The 18,683-nt window shown below is 50.6% G+C and overlaps 1 protein-coding gene and 1 long non-coding RNA gene across 5 annotated transcripts in view; one reads left to right on the top strand and one right to left on the bottom strand.

The window, feature by feature from the left end:
- The first annotated feature begins 5,473 nt into the window (after window positions 1-5,473).
- KCNJ2 (potassium inwardly rectifying channel subfamily J member 2) overlaps window positions 5,474-18,683 on the top strand; it is a 53,752-nt gene continuing 40,542 nt past the window's right edge. For 2 of the 4 annotated variants that reach the window (XR_015774317.1, XR_015774316.1), the window contains exon 1: window positions 5,504-5,597. Coding sequence is in view for 2 of the 4 variants with exons in the window: in XM_005530690.3 (XP_005530747.1) it covers window positions 10,519-11,802 (1,284 nt within the window). In the remaining 2 variants the exon portion in view is untranslated. Of the gene's footprint in view, window positions 5,778-10,302; window positions 15,533-18,683 lie in introns of those variants that run through there. The other 2 variants (XM_005530690.3, XM_014259462.2) reach the window with 2 other exon arrangements.
- LOC106628583 (uncharacterized) lies at window positions 5,802-7,207 on the bottom strand. Its single transcript, XR_001332001.2, has 2 exons — window positions 6,374-7,207; window positions 5,802-6,102 (listed from the first exon to the last, which is right to left on the bottom strand). It is a non-coding gene; the product is annotated as an uncharacterized LOC106628583 (long non-coding RNA).

Genomic DNA, 18,683 nt, shown 5'->3' with positions numbered 1-18,683 from the left:
GCTGGGAGCAGCCTGGGACAGGGGGAGGTGTCTCTGCCATGGCAGGGGTGGAATGGGATGAGTTTAAGGTCCCTTTCAACCCAAATTCTGGGATTTTATGACTCTGATCCTATGACTGCCCGCAGCAGGGACCACTAAAAAACCGATGGAAGTCCTTGGGAGCCCCCTGCTCACGGGAAAGGTCCACAAGCTGAGGTTTTAAAACCAGAGGAACACCAAGATCTCCTCAGCTCGCTGTGCCCATCCCAGTTTTGGAAAAGCTGGCACTGAACAGCTGGAGCTGCAAGGGGGAGAATGAAAGTGCAGTCCCACACTTGTGTGTGTGTGAGCTGCTGGCTCTTAACCCTTTTCCTTCCAGGAATTGTCAACATCCCCATGGCAGCTCCATAAGCATGTTCTCACCACTCTGGACAGTTTTATTTAACCATTGACTCCCTTTCCTTGCAGATATCCAAAGAATGGGAGCTGTGGGAGATCAGCTGGGGGATTAACAGGAAGATCTTAGCTTTAGGAGTATGCTTGGTCACTTTGATCACTCACACTAATTTTTCCTCATGAATCTGAAAATTCCTCCTCATTAATCTGAAAATTCCTTCTCATTAATCTGGAAATTTGCTCCCATTAATCTGAAAATTCATTCCCATTAATCTGAAAATTCATTAATCTGGAAACATCTCCCCACTGCTGTCTTTGAGCACGAAGTGCCCCAGCTGATGGTTTGAGAAGGAAAAACATGGAATTTTGCTGTGTCACAAACAATGCCAGATGCATTTACTGCATTTCTGGGAGGTTATCCACAATCCTGGATCCCTGAATGGTGCTGGACCTGCCTGCTTGGGGAAAATATGGAATGTGCCAGGTGTACATTAAATATCAGATGAACATTTCCTGATTGTTTGAACACCTTTGACCCTGCAGTGAGAGCTCAGAGCTCCCTTTTTCCCAACACCACCTTTTATTGGGTCTGAAATTTCAGCTGGGAACTGAAGATGCTTTAAATTAGGCATCTTAATTTGGTGAGAACCGAGCCACATGGAACACAGCTTTGGAAAGGAGTTTTCCTTGGCAGAATTTGGGAGTTGCTGTTGGATTGGGAGTTGGGTACAGCTCCTGCTAGAAGTGGATTTCTGTTTGGAATTCAGTATTTCAAGATTTCCTCACCTTGCTCCCCACATCCCCCTCCTGCAGCAGCAAGGACTGAGAATATATTTATTTTTTTCCCCAAAATACAGTGACTGGCTGGTGATTTGCCTTTAAGATAAGCCTAACTAAGGCCTAACTGAAATCTTAAGTGAAGATTTTGAACACAAAACATACGGTTAAGGAAACAAATGTGGCTGAGGGGGGGTTATGAGTTCCATTCTTCACAGGTACATAAAGCCTAAATCCAATTTCCTCTGTCCAGTTTCATCCCTCCCGTGGACAAACCCATTTTTATCAAGCAGATCCCATTTGCTTTCAAATTTATTTATTTGCTCTCTCAAGTCTTATCAAACGTGCAGGTTTTGTGGAATTTTCATTGGATTTCCCCATTCCTTCTCTTACCAGCGTGGGTTCATTTTCCCTTGGAGATCCCAGCATTAGACCTATAAAGATCCAGTTAATGCCTAAACCCCAGGAGGTTACTGGGAATGGGGAAACCACCTTTTCCTGAGGAATTTTTTCCAGTTGACTTCATGGTTAGGGAAGAAAGGCACACTCATGCCAGTTTACATGCATGGAAATGGTGAGACCCAAAAAAATAAAAGCCCAGCGTGTTATTTATGGCATTTCTTCTCCTCTTGTGGAAAGCTTTGATTCCCCCAGCCCGTGTTTTCTTTGCAAGTACAATACAATTAAGCCATTTTCAGCTGGCAATAAAATCCTTGAGAACCAAAGCAGATTTGGCCACTTGAAGAGATGAGGACTAATGCAATCTGATAATTAGGTCCTTTCAGCGCCAAGACAGAAAAAGCAATTTCATAACATCTCCTGTGGAGTGAGACACGGGGGTCTGGGCCTGCAACACAACTCCCAAATTTCCTTCCAGGGGGAATATCTGCAGGATCCCCCTGAGGGACAGGGGTGGCTGTGGTGACAGCCGAGGGCAGAACTGCGACAGCAAAAGGGGAGAAAAATTCTCCAATGTTCTTCCTCTCCCCTGGTACCATTTCTTCTGCAGATAAAGGGTCCTGCCTTGAAAAATCTCTCAGCCCATGAACATTTCTGATATTTGACCACTTTTCTGATATTTCAGTGAGAGATTTCTGAGGCAAGGCTATACCAGATTGCAAAAGCATTCATGGAGAGAAGGAAAAGGAACCCCTTGCTCAGCGCTGAGGGTTAAGTTTTCAGCTGTCTCACCCTCTTTGTCCTGGCTTGTTGCAACAGGAAAGGGTTTTTTAGAAACTTTTCTTGTAACTTCAGCTTCCCTGTTTGGAAGTTTGGAAGGGCTTCTCTCGCTGGAGCCCACGCAGAGGGCCCCGTTATGGTTTTCATTACGTGTGAATTAGGTTTAGAATCGATATTTCTTTCGGAGAAGAGCTTTCTGGGCAGAGCTGCCCCAACTTTGAGCAAGCTGTGAAACAGTGGTGATGTATGTGCTCTCCCCTGCCTCGTGTGAAATGCTGAATGGCTGAGTAAGCCTTACTCATCTGGGCAGATAAATGTGTAGTAGGGCTGTATTTTTTATCAGCCACTTCGCATGAGTAAAGGCTGAGTAAGAGGCTCCAAAGCCGGGCTGCAATCTGGAATATCTTGGGGATTTTGCACAGGGAATTGCTGCAGCCACCCCCCAGCAGAGCATCTCTTAGCAGGAGCTGGTCACATCTCTTTATTTCACTGACACGTAGATTTGGAAATACTACAAGGTGCCTCGAACTGCTGTTTTAGCAGTTCATGGGATGTACACAAATTGAGAAACACGAGGGTTTTTTTTCTCAGATACAGGTACAGGAGCTGTGCCCGTATCTTTCAGATCCTGTGGATTTAATTATCTTCCTCTCACTAAATTGATAAACAAATTGCTGCCATCCCCTTTTATAGATTTTTGCTTTCCAGATCCATCACTTGCAAGTTTTGGACTTCTCTTCCCCTTGCAAATGAAAGAACAACTCACAAACAGCGTTGGTTGCCCAACTCGCCAGATTGCCCAACTCGCAGAAGCACTTGTCTCTGCTTCCCCCTCCCCAGCACGTCAGTTCTGCTCCTCCTGCACTCACAAATGTGGCGCTTGTGAACCAGCTGCCCTCGGCCGTTGTGTTTATTGCTGCAACAATAACAGCGGCACTTCCTCGCTGGGGATGCGGGGAGCTCGGCAAACAGGGCCGGTGCCAGGCATGGCAGTTGGTGGGATGGAGTTGGATGGAGCAGCAGCAGCGTGGGGAGGCTGTTCCTGGAGCCTCTGCGCCAGGAGAGAGCATTTGGGCAAAGATCTTCCACCGAGTGTTTAAAGGCAGCTCGTGGCACACTCGGAAACTGAGCAAACTAATGAGGAGGAGGAGGAGGAGGAGAGTTTAAGCAACGAGGAGAGACTGCAGGCACTGGCATTGCTGTGGAAAATAAGAAATCTTATTTACAGCCTGCTCTGGACATTGTAAGAAGCTCTCTGGAGGCCGACCCCTCAGCAGCTCCAGGCTGACCTGCTGCTGATTCCCGCTGCTGATTCCCGCTGCCTTTCCCGGGAGCATCCCCAGCACTCATTTTTGGGTGTTTCCGGGGCTGCTGTCGCAGTGCTGGGTGCAATTCAAGGTGTTCGTGGCAATTCCTAAAGCCTGCGGTGCTCTGCCCCCCTGCATTCAGCAGCCACTTTATTTCTCCAGCGCACCACGGGCTGGATTTCAGCTGTTGTCGCTTCCCGAGGGCAGGGACAGTGTCCTGCTGCCGACACCTGCCCTGGAACCCAACACCCCTGCACTGTCCATCAGAGCTGGAGCTTGCCAAACTTCAGGCTGTGCTTACAAGGCTGTTTTTGTTCCTGCAAGGCTCCCGGCCAGGCATTTCATCCCTGCTTTCTTTGTCTTAGGCCACGTCCACCGTAGGGAGGACAAGCTGTTAAAAATCATTTGGATTTCTGCATATTTCAAGCCTGGCCAGCCTGGCCGAGTTGCCACAGGTGACTCAGGGAACAAAGCCGTGGATCCCACGCACTGCAGCCAGGCTCGTCCTTGCCTTGCTCCAAAAGATCTTAGCCCGGGGATCAAAGCTTTGTTTTGGAAGGGACGTTTCATTTCGTTAAGGAGAAGGATTTTCGGTTTAGGGGCGGTGTTGTGCTTGGCTGGCTTCTCGTGCCTGCAAGGGTCGGGAGTTTGGGATGGGACACCCTGCGCCTTAGCATTTCCCTTCGCTAAAATAAAAAAAGGGACAAAAGAAACGAAACTTTTGTGTCTCCGGTATTTTTTCTCACCTCCCGGGGCCTCGGACATCAGCCCTAAACCTGGGAACGGGAGCGAGCGGGCAGCCAGCTCCCACGCGGGACCATCCCAAACTCCCCGTGAAGTCCCGAAAAAGCCTTTATCGCTGCCGAGGGAGGCTGGGGGATGCCGGCGGCAGGTGTCGGGTGCCCGAGGGCGCAACCGGAGCGTCCCGGAGCCGGGGAACGAACCCGCACCGCCGCTGCCTCCCCGCTGAGCCGAGAGAGCGCGGCCGCCCCCGCTCTCCACCGCCGCTTCTCCCGGGACCCTCCGCACCGGGAACCCGCGGACCTGGCGCCTTCTCCTGGCCCCCTCTGCACCGGGGACCGGGGGTGGCCCTCCGCACGGGGATCCAGGGATCCGGCCCCTTCTTCCGGGACCCTCCGCACCGGGAACCTGGGGACCTCCAGCACCGGGGATCCCGGGATCCCGGACCCGGCGTTTTCTCCCGGGATCCTCCGCAGGGGGGACCCAGGGACTCTCTGCACCGGGAGCCCAGGGATCCAGGGATCCGGCGCCTTCTCCCGGGATCCTCCGCACCGGGAAGCCGAGGAGCCCCCGCAGCGATGACCGAGGAACCCAAAGCCTTTTCCCGGGTTCCTCCTGGCAGCGGGAACTCCGGCTCTGCGCGCCGCTCCGCAGCATCCCCGCTCCGTTCCCGGAGCATCCCCGCTCCATCCCCGCTCCGTTCCCGCTCCATCCCCACTCCATCCCCGCTCAGTTCCCGGAGCATCCCCGCTCCGTTCCCACTCCATCCCGGCTCCATCCCGGCTCCATCTCCGCTCCATCTCCGCTCCATTCCCGCTCTATCCCCGCTCCATCCCGGCTTTATCCCGGCTCCATCCCGGCTCTATCCCGGCTCCATCCCGCTTCTATCCCGGGTCCATCCCGGTTCTATCCCGGTTCTATCCCGGTTCTATCCCGGCTCTATCCCGGTTCTATCCCGGCTCCATCCCGGCTCCGCTCCATCCCCGCCGCTCCCGGTCCCTCCTAGGCCCCGCCCCCCGGGCCCCGCCCCATGCTGTGATTGGCTGCTGGCGCGCGGGGGGCGTGTCCGGCGGGCCCGTATTAAAGATGCCATGGCCGCCCGCAAAAAGGGGCCGCGGGCGGGCGGGAGCGCAGTGCGAGCCGAGCGGGCACCGGGCACGGCCTCGCCACGGATCTTACCCCTTCTCCGCGCCGGCACCTCCCCAGCTGCCGCCGCAGGTAAGAATCGCCTCCTTGCCCCCGTCTCTCCCCGCCTCCCCGAGGAGCGGAGGCGATGCGCGGCGCGCGCGCTGTCGCGATACCCCCGCGATAAAGCGGCCGCTGCCTGCGGCTCGGAGAAGAGGGGGAACTCCTGCGTTTCTCACGGAGCTATTCTCAGCGCCGAAAATAATTCGATAGGTATGGCTGGAGCGCCCGAGCATCTGCTTTCAGCATCTGTTTGTGCTCATAACTTTCCATGCACCAGCTGCTCCCCGCTTTTTTTTTTTTTTCCCCCCCTCGGGATATTTTATCCTGGGGAAGGGCTGGAAGTTCGCACGGAGCGCACCGCTCCATCCCTTCGCCTCCTTCTCGCCTGTTGTTTCCTGCACGGAGGGAGGGCAGAAGCGGCGAGTCTCGGCACTCGGTTTCAGCGTCCGGGATGGTTGAGAGAGCTGTGAAATGAACCTGTAGCTTCATTCATCGACACGATGCGAACGGGAAGGCTCCTGTGTTTTTGACCATCCTGCCAAAAAAATGGGAAGCGGCAAAATAAAAATAATAATAATAATAAAAAAAAAACCATCTGGGGAGGCAGCGAAGAGCTGTATTGTTTCAGCTTAGCTCATGACAGTGAAAGGAAAAAATACTGATAAGCAAAGGCAGATGGATTTGGGGGGTCAGTGACCGGGGCGGGGGACGCTGGGGACCCGCAGGTGCCGCTGGCCTGGCTTGAGCCGGACCCGCGGCTCTGTCCCCACCCCGCAGGCTGCCCGCACTCCGTGGCTCAGCCTTACCTTTACACTTGTTTGCTTTTCCATCCTCGCAGCCGGTGCGCCGCGTACACCCCCTGGTGATGGCTGCTCCTCTCGGAGTTATTTTGTCACCAGCTACAAATACCCCGAGCCCGTCTCCTTGGCAGGACAGCAGATGCGAGCGCCACTTGTCCTTCCCTTTCTCCTATTTCTTCGCACCCATTTCCCTGCATCATGTGCTCTTTTTGCTTTTTTTTCTCCCCCTCGCTGCCTGTCCCTGAAGGTCAGATCCTTCTCCTGAAGGCAGCTCGCCGCTCCGTGTAACTTGAGTCGTGCCCGGAGCAGCGGAGGAGCCCTGGGGAATGACTTTTAAGGAGAAAGGTTACAGGGGTGGCTGTGCCCGGCAGCGAGGGAGCAGGAATGTGGGAACAGGCTTGGCTGAGGCCAGAAGCCGCTTTGTTCTGCTTTCCGAGGGCAGCAGGGAGGGCGCTTGGCTGATGTGGTGCGGGTGCTCTCTTGGCAACATGTGCCCGGCTCGCTCCGCAGGGCTCGGTGGCGTCAGCCGGGGAATAACAGCTCCAAGCGCTCCCTGCTGCTCCTCTCTACCCCTCCCCTGCTCCTCTGCACTCCGGAGTTGTCTCTCAGTCTTCAACCTTTGCACAAATCCCCTCCTGCTGCGCCTTGCGATGTGAGCGTCCTTCACCAGGGCAGGTCTGGAGGGGGATGCTCAGGGTGAAGCTTTGGGCTCCTCACGGTGGCATTTCCCCAAATGCTGGCTCAGAAATGCTGCAGATGCAGCACAGCCCCATCTTCCCCGCTCCTCCAAGCATCTCCTCGCAGCAGAGCCAGCCGGGCTCTCCCATCCCATCTCGTCCCTTCCCAGTAATCCCGTGTCCCTGCCACTGCTGGTGATTCCAAACTGTGTTGCTTGTCATTCCTTCCAGGAGGAAAGGTCACCTGGATTAATAATAATAATAATAATAATAATAATAATAATCATAACAACACACCTGGTGATGATTGAATTTACAGCTCTGTGTCTGGCTGCCCTGCGCTGTGCCCAGTTAGGCAGATACTGGGGTGGGTCGGTGGTGCTGGGTTGGCTCCCTTTGCCCAGTGAGGATTGCAGGGATGGAATTCCACATCAGCCTGGAATTTTTGGTGCCACCAGCAGCTGATGCTGGGGTGGAGTGAGGGGCAGCAGCGTTGTCCAGCCTTTGAGCAGCAGGTGGATTGGCACCATAAGAAGTAGCATTAGGTTTTCCTGCTGCTTTGTTCCTGGGTTTTTCGGGGGAACTTTTGGTGGAAGTGGTTGTGAGGGTCAGGGTGAGCACGGAGCAGGTGCTGGGGCAGCCAGTGGATCCACAGGGCATTTCACAGGACCTGTATTTCCACGAGCAGGAGCAAGATCAGCCCCTCTGGCTGATCCCTGTGTGTGGTGCTGCTCCTGCTCCCATCCCACCCATCCCATCCTCCTCCCCGCTCCGAGCACTCGCAGGAGGAGAGGCACTTTGTGCTGGAAAAACAGGCAGAAAGCTCTGCCACCCTGGGGTGTGCCAGAGCTTTGTGCACTTCCAGCAGGCTGCAAAGCTGCCCCCAGGCTCACCCCCAGCTTTGGGGGTCCCTGGAACCAAAGGGGTGCAGCTCCACTCCCACAGCACCACCAGCGAGGAGGGATCCGGGCACGGGACAGGAGGGAAGAGGTGCTCAGTCCTCCAGGGGAGGAACATGACAAATTCGGGTCCCAAACTTCTAAATGCAGCCACAGGATGTTGGCTTTAGGATTTCAGGGATTTGTGGAATCCAAACAAGTGTCCTCAGGTCGAGACTTTTGTGGGAGAAGCTGTGTATTCGAACACCTCAAATGTTACATCTTCCCCTCCACCAAAAGTTCTCCTCTAAAATCTGTGAAAGAAAAGGAAAAAACCAAACTTTAGAATAAACTGTTTCCTAGGCTGTGTGTTTCCATCAGCTTGGAACAAAACAGGCTTTGACCGTGGAAGTCAAACATGACTGTGATTATAGGATGTGGTTTATGGGAGTGATCGATTTGCAGAGCAGTGCAATGGCTTTTCAAGAAGTTTTTTTTATGTGGGATGTATTAACAGTAATTTCACTTCCCTGCCGCGCTCAGGTTTCTAATAAAAGTGGGGTTTTGGCCAAAACAAATAATTTAAGTGAGCATTAAAAGAATTCTTTTGTATTTTTGAGCACGATATCCTGACGGGAATGAGAAAACCCGCGAACAAAAAGGTGTAAGGGGGCAAAAGAGTGGATTCTTGCACACTGGAGGCACGACAGCTGTAAAAGTAAGAGTAAGTGCCCAGAGTAAGCTCCACCAGAAGCGTTCAGTGCTGAGAGCTTCACTCAAACGGGCATTACAGAACTCGCCAAGAGCTGCCAAAATGTCTTGTCTGAGCTGAAGTCACAGATGACTAATCTTGGCAGGGAGGCAGCGGGACACTTTCTTGCACAACAAACAGGAGCGAGGGGAAAAGAGGAGGTGAAAGTAAACCCTGAGGAGATCCTGGAGGGAAAAGCAGCCTGCACAGAGCTGGTGATGTTGCTGTTTGTCACCTGCTCTTTTCCTAACAAGTGTTTGCTGAGCTCAAGCCTTTGTAATGTGGCCGGAGGATGTGGGAGGGCTTTGCGGAGTTGTTTGGAACCGCTCAAGTTTTTGGAGCACCTCGGCAGGGCTTTGGGGGCTGCTGTTGTTGGGAAAGGAGATAACATCTCATCTCCAGCTGTTGTCAGATTCCAGTCAGAGGAAGAGCAGAGGTCCTGCCGGGCAGGGGTTGTGCTCCACGGTGGCTGCGGTTTTGTTGGCTTTTGGACAAACTCCGATGAGTTTTGATAACGTTAATTTAGGAAGAGCACCGTGATTAAATCCCCTGCTACTGTAAATGGTTCTGGAGCCTCCCATGCCGTGCCAAAGGGACAGCAGACATTCTTCTCCAGCCGGCTTTAGCTTTATTCCCTCCGTGGGCCATGTGTGGCTGGAGCAGTTGCTTTAATGCATCCCTTCTCCTCTGCAGTATTTCAATTCCATTTCCTGATATGCAGTACATGACTTAATGGATGACGCACTTGTTAAAAGCTAGACCTGGGTCTCAGCCAGACCTCCCTGAAACAAGTTTTTGGTGGCTTCTCCCCTCAGGAAGAGAGTTTTGTAGCCTTTCTGCCGAGTCTTGATTGGTGACATTTCAGACCCTTGGGTCTCTTGGGACCATCACCCGCTGGAGATGGAAGGAGCTGCCTCGGGCTCCTCTCTCACTCCTAAAGGTGTTAGGAAGGCACTCAGCTGATTCTGCTACGTTTTACTGGTGGCTGTAGCAGGAGCAGATGAGAAGTTTAAAAGGTTTAATTTTTACGTACAACTTAGGCCAAACTTGAGCGTAAAAACTACAGAAATCCCGATGAGTTTGTGGAGTTAGAGAGAAGCAACTGCAACAGTGAAATTTGCTGAGAATACACAACTCCTTCTTTTAGCTTAATTAAAACAATTGTATGTCCTTTAATTTCATGGAATCACTTCCCTGTCTCCACCTTCCCCTTTGCTCTCTCCCTGCTTTGTCATGGGTCAGATGGTCCACGAGACACATCATAAGTCGCTACAAACCACTTCAGTATTTGTGTTTGAACAGAAGGATGTTAAAGGGAATTGTTTCTTTCAAAATAAGCAGAACTCACGGTTATAAATAGCAGAGAGATCCTTTGCGTGCCCAACTTTAAAGCGAATATTGTTCAGACTGGTGTGACACGATCCCCTCAGCGCTTTCCTTCGGGAAGGGCAATTCCTTCCTCGCAGTAACGATGTGTGACCCCTGTCCACGCACAGCTGCGAACATTGAGCACTGCTGAAAATGTCATTAAGAAAGAGGAAACTTCCTGCGGGTCCACAGGTGTCATTTTCCTCGATTCCTCATGCTTTTCCTCCAGGATCTAAAGTGCCATTTCTCTTTCTCTTGCAGACCATGCCCTCTCTATGACAGTGGCTTGCTGAGCTCACCCTGCATGCCAGCAGACTGTCCTTGGTCGGTCCGAGGGCTTCTGGGGACTCCGGCCTCTGCCCGGTTTTTCCGCGTGTGTGTGTTCCTGTAGAACTTTCAAAACTGTTTCTCCAAAGGGTTTTGCAGAAACTCAGACTGTTTTCTAAAGCAGAAGCACCTCAGTCCCCGGCAGTAGTGATGGGCAGCGTGCGAACCAACCGCTACAGCATCGTGTCTTCGGAGGAGGACGGCATGAAGCTGTCCACCATGGCCGTGGCCAACGGCTTCGGCAACGGCAAGGGCAAGGTCCACACCCGGCAGCAGTGCCGGAGCCGCTTCGTCAAGAAGGACGGACACTGCAACGTCCAGTTCATCAACGTGGGTGAGAAGGGGCAGCGCTACCTGGCCGATATCTTCACCACGTGCGTGGACATCCGCTGGAGGTGGATGCTCGTGATCTTCTGCCTGACCTTCATCCTCTCCTGGCTTTTTTTTGGCTGTGTGTTTTGGTTGATTGCGCTGTTGCACGGGGATCTGGAGAACCAAGAGAACAGCAAGCCTTGCGTGTCTCAGGTGAGCAGCTTCACCGCAGCCTTCCTGTTCTCCATCGAGACCCAGACCACGATCGGCTACGGCTTCAGGTGTGTCACCGACGAGTGTCCCATCGCCGTGTTCATGGTGGTCTTCCAGTCCATTGTGGGCTGCATCATTGATGCCTTCATCATTGGTGCCGTCATGGCAAAGATGGCTAAGCCAAAAAAGAGGAACGAAACTCTGGTCTTCAGCCACAATGCCGTGGTGGCCATGAGGGACGGGAAGCTGTGCCTGATGTGGCGCGTGGGGAACCTGAGGAAAAGCCACTTGGTGGAGGCGCACGTGCGGGCGCAGCTCCTGAAATCCAGGATCACGTCGGAAGGGGAGTACATCCCCCTGGATCAAATCGACATCAACGTGGGCTTTGACAGCGGCATCGACCGCATCTTCCTGGTCTCCCCCATTACAATAGTGCACGAGATCGACGAGGACAGCCCTTTGTATGACCTGAGCAAACAGGACATGGACAATGCTGACTTCGAGATCGTGGTCATCTTGGAGGGCATGGTGGAGGCCACCGCCATGACCACCCAGTGCCGTAGCTCATATCTGGCCAACGAGATCCTCTGGGGCCACCGCTACGAGCCCGTGCTCTTCGAGGAGAAGAACTACTACAAAGTGGACTACTCGAGGTTCCACAAAACGTACGAAGTGCCCAACACACCCATCTGCAGTGCCAGGGACTTAGCGGAGAAGAAATACATCCTCTCCAACGCCAACTCCTTCTGCTACGAGAACGAGGTGGCCCTCAGCAGCAAGGAGGAGGACGAGATCGACACGGGGGTGCCTGAGAGCATGAGCACGGACACCCACCCGGACATGGAGCACCACAACCAGGCGGGGGTGCCCCTGGAGCCGCGGCCGCTGCGGCGGGAGTCGGAGATATGACTGGCAGGCTCTGCCTCTCCCGCGTGGCTGGAAGGCAAAATCCCCACCGTGTCCGTCGGGCAAGGGCTCGTTGACCTGAGAAGTTGGCCCAGAAGAGTTTGCAGAAAACGGTACTGTGGAAGAGTGGCGTGAAGGCAGCAGACCCGAGGAACCCAGGCTGGTTTTAGGGCTGTCCTCAGAGGAGGGACGACAGGAAATGAACTCTAAACACAAAGCACTAAACATGTCTAAGTATGAACAGAAGGCACATATGTTGTAGAATAAATTATGTATATATTTTTTTACAAAACTTGAACTTGCAGGCAAGCTTTGGTTGGGTTATTATTATTTTTTTTTTCAACTTTTTCCAGAATGCTTCTCTCTAGGGAACAAGAATGTTTTTAATGGCATAACAAAGGCAAGAATCTGCCTTATTATTATTATTATAATTATTTTTTAAAAAGCTGCTGCTAACTACATGAACACAAATGGTTATTTTTGTTGCAGTGTAGTTTTTATTTTCTCTTGTGTAATTTAAAAAGAAAGGAAAAAAAAAAAGTCAGTGTTGAACTTTTTGGGTTGAAAAGCTCGTGATCAGAGAGGCCAATGTTGCCAGAAAGTTTAAACTCCTTTTGAGGCCAGTAGTTGATAGCTAGAATCAATTTCTCTCTTTCCAATTACATAAGGGGCATTATGTAATATCAGGCCAATCAGTAGCCTCCAGCAAAATTATGATTTTTTTGGGGGGAGAATTTAATTCTCTGTTTAAAGGAAAAACGAGACAAAAGATATGTATACATAGGAAAAAGTACTACGTTAAACTACCTAAGTGGATACCAAAGAAAATGCACAGTTTTGCACAGTGGAGTTTATTTAAAAAAAAAAAAAGAAAAAAAGAAAAAAAAGAAACAGGCTGCTTTAAACAAAAAAAAAAATCAAACCTCAGACACTTTTTTTGTTTTGACTTTTTTCTTTTTTTTTTTTTTCTTTTCTTTCAAAGACCTTTATTTTGCACCTTATTCTAAAGGCTTAAGGCTCGGATCTAAAGTGAGCTGGGCCTCCTCCTCTTTCCCCCCGTTCTTCTGTGAGGGGAATAAAATCCCTCTTTTCTTGTAGGGGGAAAAAACTCAGCTGGGGGAAGCAAACCAGCATCATCTGCGTGTCCTCCCTGGCCTGCCCCAGCCCCTCAGCTCCGAGTGGAGGAGCTTTCCCTGAAGCTGTGCCATGGACACGCCGTGGAGCTGCTGGCTGATGCCAGAGGCTGCTGGAGTTGGCCACGGATGAGCCAAGCAGCAGAGAAGTCCCCAGGAGGAGTTTTTTGAGGAGGGAGGAAGAGGAGGAAAGGGCCTTGGCAGCGCAGCGCTCGGGAGTGGCGAAGGGACGGCAGCGCTTTGTGCGAGACGCTTCTCTTCAGCAGGGCAGGGTGTGAGGAAGGTGGATTTCCATCTGGTGGAGAGAGGGGTTCCTTGGGGAGGATGAGGCTGCAAAGGGAGCTTCATCTCCTGCCTCCCTCCCCGGCAAAGCCCAGCCGGGCACTCAGCGGGTGACACTCGCCCTCCACTCGTCACCGAGCGGATTTTGTCACCTTCAGCAAAGCTCTGGTGGCATTTTGGCTCCTTCACCCAGAAGGCTTTAAATTCTCTGTGCCTCTAAGCTCAAGGAGACAGCAAAGCTGTGCTTGGCCCCCGCTTGCGGGGGGTGGCAGTCCCGGACGACTCTTGCAGTATTGGATCACTGTATGCCATTAAAAAACAGCTTGTTCTAGGTCTGGTGTCTTCTGCACACGGAGATCTGTGCAGGCCTCTGGCCCCTGCCTGGCGGAAGAAATGCCTGCAATGAACTGCTTTCTGATAAAGATGCTGTCTGCAGCGGGCGGGGTGGGAACTGGGGGAGTTCCATGTGGTAAACACAGATTTGGCTCCTGGAGAGGGCAGAGGATGAAGTTCAAGTGCTGAGGCTGTTACTGGGGTGGGAGGATGGAGAAGGAAGGGAAGGGTGGACGTTTAAAGGCGGTCTGGTTGCAGTTTCTTGCGGTGGAGACAACGGGGTGGTGCTGGTGCTGCTACCGGTGATGTTCTTGCAAAAGGAGAAAAACCAAACCAAAGATTATTCAGTGACACAGAGGGGGCACGAAAACACAACGGGGAAAGGGAGGATGGGCAGGAGAAAGGGGACCTGATCTCAGATCAGCATCCCCCAGGTGCACAATGCTCCCACCAAATGATACTTGAGATTTTTGAGGGAGAGATGAGAGATGGGGGGGATGGAAAATTCAGGATTCGTCGCATTTCTTTGACACACAAGAAATCCAGAGAGTTAAAATCCCCTCCCCTTTAACATTTCTGGTGCAGAGGTTTTGGGTTTGTTTTATTTTATTTTTTTTTCTTGTTTGTTTGTTTTGTTTTTCAAGTCGGTTTTTCAGAAATATTTTTTAAAATTGTACATTTTATAAAGTTTATCAAGTATTTTCATATTTAAAGCCAAATGTAAATAGAAGTCTGTAAAGGAGGACGAGGAGAAGACAGTGAAAAGGCCACAAAAAAAAAGTATCAATTCAGCTCAGCAGTCTCGGCTCGCTAGGACTAGATGCTACAGGTTAGCATGATTTTTAGCAAATTACTTGCAAGCCTTATAGGATTCCCAATGCTCTGAACTTCTCTTTATTTATTTTTTAAGCATGGACTTTTCATTTGAGAACACGTTCTAGTTACTGGCGTTTTTGCAGAGCTCCCAGAGCCGTGTCCAGGGGGGTGTGTTGAGGTGTAATCCATTGCTAATCTCTGCTTGTTCTTTCTTTCACAACCCTTTGTCTTTGGCCAGGGAATCCCACATTTCAGCCCTGGCTCTGGGAAGCTGCTGGGAAGAGCCTTTTTGCCATCAATTTTGGCTTTCTCAGCAGCAAATTGGAGGAATTGTTTTAAAAAAAAATATTATTTTTAAGGACTAGGCAGTGACTGACAGCTTTCCTTCAGTTCCCATCGATCCTGGGCCAAGCTAATGCTGACATTGAACTTTAAACTTTAAACTTTAAATGTTTTAAGCTGATGGAGCCCTACCCAGAGCCTCCCCCAGGCCTCGGTTCAGCCTCTTTATCCAGGATAAATTGGCTCTCCCGGCTCGCACGGAAGTTTTTATCCTGTTTTTTGCTTAGGGGCTGGGGGGGAATATGTTATTTCTGCCCTTCCCTGAAAATACTTGAATGAGACACATTGTCTGACCCATAATTCTGTGTACAGTGACAGGAGCAGAGGCAGGTGGGGATGCTTCCCTCCCTCCGACTCTTCCCTGCGAGTTGTCCTGGGTTAAGCTGCCGGGGTAGGAATCCTCACTCATTAGCTGGCTTTAATTACCCTCTCCCAGCCGTGGGACACTCCTGCGTTAGCAGAAGCCCTCGGAGAAAGACAAAGGGCTGTGATATTTAATTTGTCCTGGTAGGTTTTCTCTCTCACGATGGATTACGAGGTGAAACTGAGAAGTACTGTAATGTCTCATTCTGGCTGCTCACCACATTGTGAAGTAGAAGGTGCTGCCTAGCTGCCACCCCACAGCCCATCAGAAGCTGATTTTTTAAGGACTTTTTTTTGGCCTGCAGCTCTTGTAAGACGAACAATCTCGGCATCTGACAGTTGTCCATGACTATTTTCCTGTTTGCAGCCTTTTTGTATCGAAGTCTTCCTAATGTACTGCACAAACTGTGGATTGTACAGATTTTTATATATTATGTCTTATTTTATTATTTCTAAATAAATAATTAAAAAAAAAAAGCCCAAAACGTTGAGGATGAGCTGGGTGTGTGCTGCCTGTGTGTAGAGGAGGAGGGAGGTGGGTCTGGAGGGGGTCTGGAGCTGTGTTTATGGTTGTCTGAGCACTTGAGGAACAGACAGCTCGACAAAAGGCAGGAGGGAAAGGTGATCCCACCCTTATTTCCCAGGGGAGAACACAAAACCGAGGTTTGTACCAGAGGAAAATCTGCCCCAGGCGAATTCAGGACCTTTCTGGAGGTCACACCTGGGGCTGCAGAGCCCCAGCTCATGCCTTGCCTCCGAGTGGGCTCCGAAGCAGGAAGGGATGGGGGATGAAAGCACCCAGAGCATCAGCAAACAGCACTGGAAGGTTTGGGAAGGGATTAAAAAATCAAGCAGCAAAAGTCATCTTGAAATCCCTGTGTCTTGTGTCTGCCTGGAACATCTCCTTATTGAAAGATGTTCCATCCCTGATTTCCCTGAGCCCAGTGTCCCCCACAGGCACAGCACAGGGCACTCGAGGAGCCCCAGAGAGCTGTGAAATCCCGATTTGTGTGGCCTCCAGGGCAGATATTGAGGCTGCACGATCGTGACTCAGCTCCCAAGTGCTGATCCAGCGGGGATCAAACGCCGCTGCCCCGGCTGAGGGAACATTTCCGTGCAGGTTTGACCCCTCTGCTGATTTCCCAACCTTTTTATCAGCCTGTACTGCCGTTTGACCATGGCTGGAGCCCTGACCCTGCCCAGCTGGATTCTGTTTTTACATCCAAATTGACTCTTGAAACCGAAAGGTCTCTCTGAGAGCTCACCATCACCGCAGGGCTGCATTTCGAGGATTAGCTGCCCCAAGCCTGCATCTGCTTCTTCTCCCTGCTGCTGCAAGGCATCCTCGGGCACAGCTGCTGAACACAGGGCTGGGGACCAGACCTGTCCCTTCCCTAAATCATGAGCACCCTCTCCTGTCAGTGCCTCTGCTCAGGCGAGTCCAGCACCATTAAACACTGATCTCAGTGGCCAGCAAGGCAATAATTAAAATTTTCCCTTTTGTCTGCATCCAGCCGAGCTGAAAGATGCTCAGTGGGCTCCAGATGTGCTGCCCAGAGCCTGGCAGAGGGAATAAAATGCCACAGAGGACATGGGGAAGCTGCAGGACACGGGCAGCTGGGTGCTCCTGCACGGCAAAATGCACAGCTTTGTCAAACAGGACAGAAAAGGGAAAGCAATGAAAATTATAGAAAAGTCAAGAATGAAAATTACAGAAAAGTCAAGAATGAAATTATAGAAAAGTCAAGAATGAAATTATAGAAAAGTCAAGAATGAAATTATAGACAGGAATGAAATTATAGAAAAGAATGGAATTTTAGAAAAAATATAAAAAATTAAATACAAGTCTTGAAAAGATGTATTTTTTTTTTTTACTCCTTCCAAACTTTTCATTAAAATAAAGATTATAATCCAACACCAATGTTTTCAGCTTGTTTGAGTATGCAAATCCAGGGTGTCACAGGCAAAGCAAATGCAGCTTAAGAGTTTTGGGTGGGCAGGACAAACACACCTGTTCCAGCAATTTATTCATTTTATATTATCCTTTAAAAATAAAAATGCTGCCCTTGCCTTTCCCTTCGTTACCGACTTGGATTTCAACCTGCAACAGATTTTATTTTAAAAAATCTCCACTGAGACTTGTACAAATGACATATTGAACTGTGATATCCCTGCTGGATCCCTCTGGTTGGGAAGGAGTAAGTTGCAGCCTTTTGCTTTCCAGGATTTTTTATTTTGCTGAATTTTTTTTTGGTCAATATACCCTGTAAAAATTTTGTGTAAATATCCTGCTGTGCATGAAGTTCATTTGGCATGCAAATCAGCTCATTAATTAGGCATGCAGGGTGCCTGCTGGCTGTGCCTGGGTCTCATGCACACAGCCTGGAGCTCACTGGAAACTCCAACAGCGGCTCTAAATAAAGAACACTCCAAACCAGAGCACTTTGAGGTCACCACCTCAGAAATCTCCTGATTATTGAGCTTTGAGAAAGACCTGGCTGCTGGTGCTGCCCAGGACTCACAAACTCCAAGATCCTGCTTCCACTGAACTCATTAGTGGAGTTTAATTGATGTGGAATAGGAAAGGATGGATTTCTGTAGCTGAGCAGCGCGGGATCTTTATGGCAGGGCTGCATCTCACCCCGGGGCACAGAGATCACCCAGAGAAATAACTCTGCTTTTTGAGCTCTGTTCTTGAAGCCTTTGAGTGCTCTGAAATGGGAGCTGTTGCATCTGGCAGGGATGGATGTCACCTTTGAGAAAAGCATTTCTCTGGATTTCTGTGGGATCTTGCACTCACAGAATTCAAGACAGCCCAGAAAAACTTTTATTTTATTTTACTTTTCCTCCTCCCCACGTTGATGTTGCACTGGCCTCACTTCTGCTGGAAAGGCAGAAGCGGATCAAAAGTTGTTATTTTTCTCTGTTTACACCTAAAGGAAGAGAGCTTTGGTTGCTGCAGGTGACTCAGGATCCCTTCAGGATGGAAGCTGAGGGAATTCCCTCCTGCCTTCTGCAGGAGAGTCTGGCAAGAGATGTCTGTGCTCTAATAAAAACCCCTCGGCTAATTAAAAAAAAAACAACCCAGAAGTAAAGCTTTAAAGGAAAAATAAAGTGAACAGAAGCATGGAGCAGCTCAAATGCACACACTGCACTTCAGAATTATAATTTGCAGGACCCCTGTCTGCAGGATTTGGGGGATTGCAGTGGCACAGCTGGAGGAGGGAAGCAAATAATTCCATGGGAGACGGCAGAATGTCCCAACTTTTGCCTTGCATAGGATGTGCTGGTGGAGATTTCGGCTCCTGGAGGTCACAGGGTCCTTGGCCTCCCTTTTCCCTCTGTTTCTGGCCAGTCCCAGCTCTGATCCCATGTGGGAATCGAGTTCTGGGAGTGGCAGTGGGATACAGAGGATGTGGATCCCTCCATGGCTCTTCTCCACATTCTGGTCACTCCTGTCAGCAAGAAACCAAAGGATTAAAAGCAATTAGGGAAGCCCTGATTTATCCTAATTAGAGCCAATACTGTAGCTCTATTAGAGAATTTATCTCCAATTCTCCAAGGCTTTCTCCCAGTGCTCTCTGGAGTTCACTCTGCCCTTCTCATCCCTCCCTC

Source organism: Pseudopodoces humilis, chromosome 21 (assembly GCF_049639895.1).
Source record: "Pseudopodoces humilis isolate 2021_Gansu_Grassland_sample_001 chromosome 21, ASM4963989v1, whole genome shotgun sequence".
NCBI lineage: Eukaryota > Metazoa > Chordata > Aves > Passeriformes > Paridae > Pseudopodoces > Pseudopodoces humilis.
This window is presented reverse-complemented; position numbering and strand designations above follow the sequence as displayed.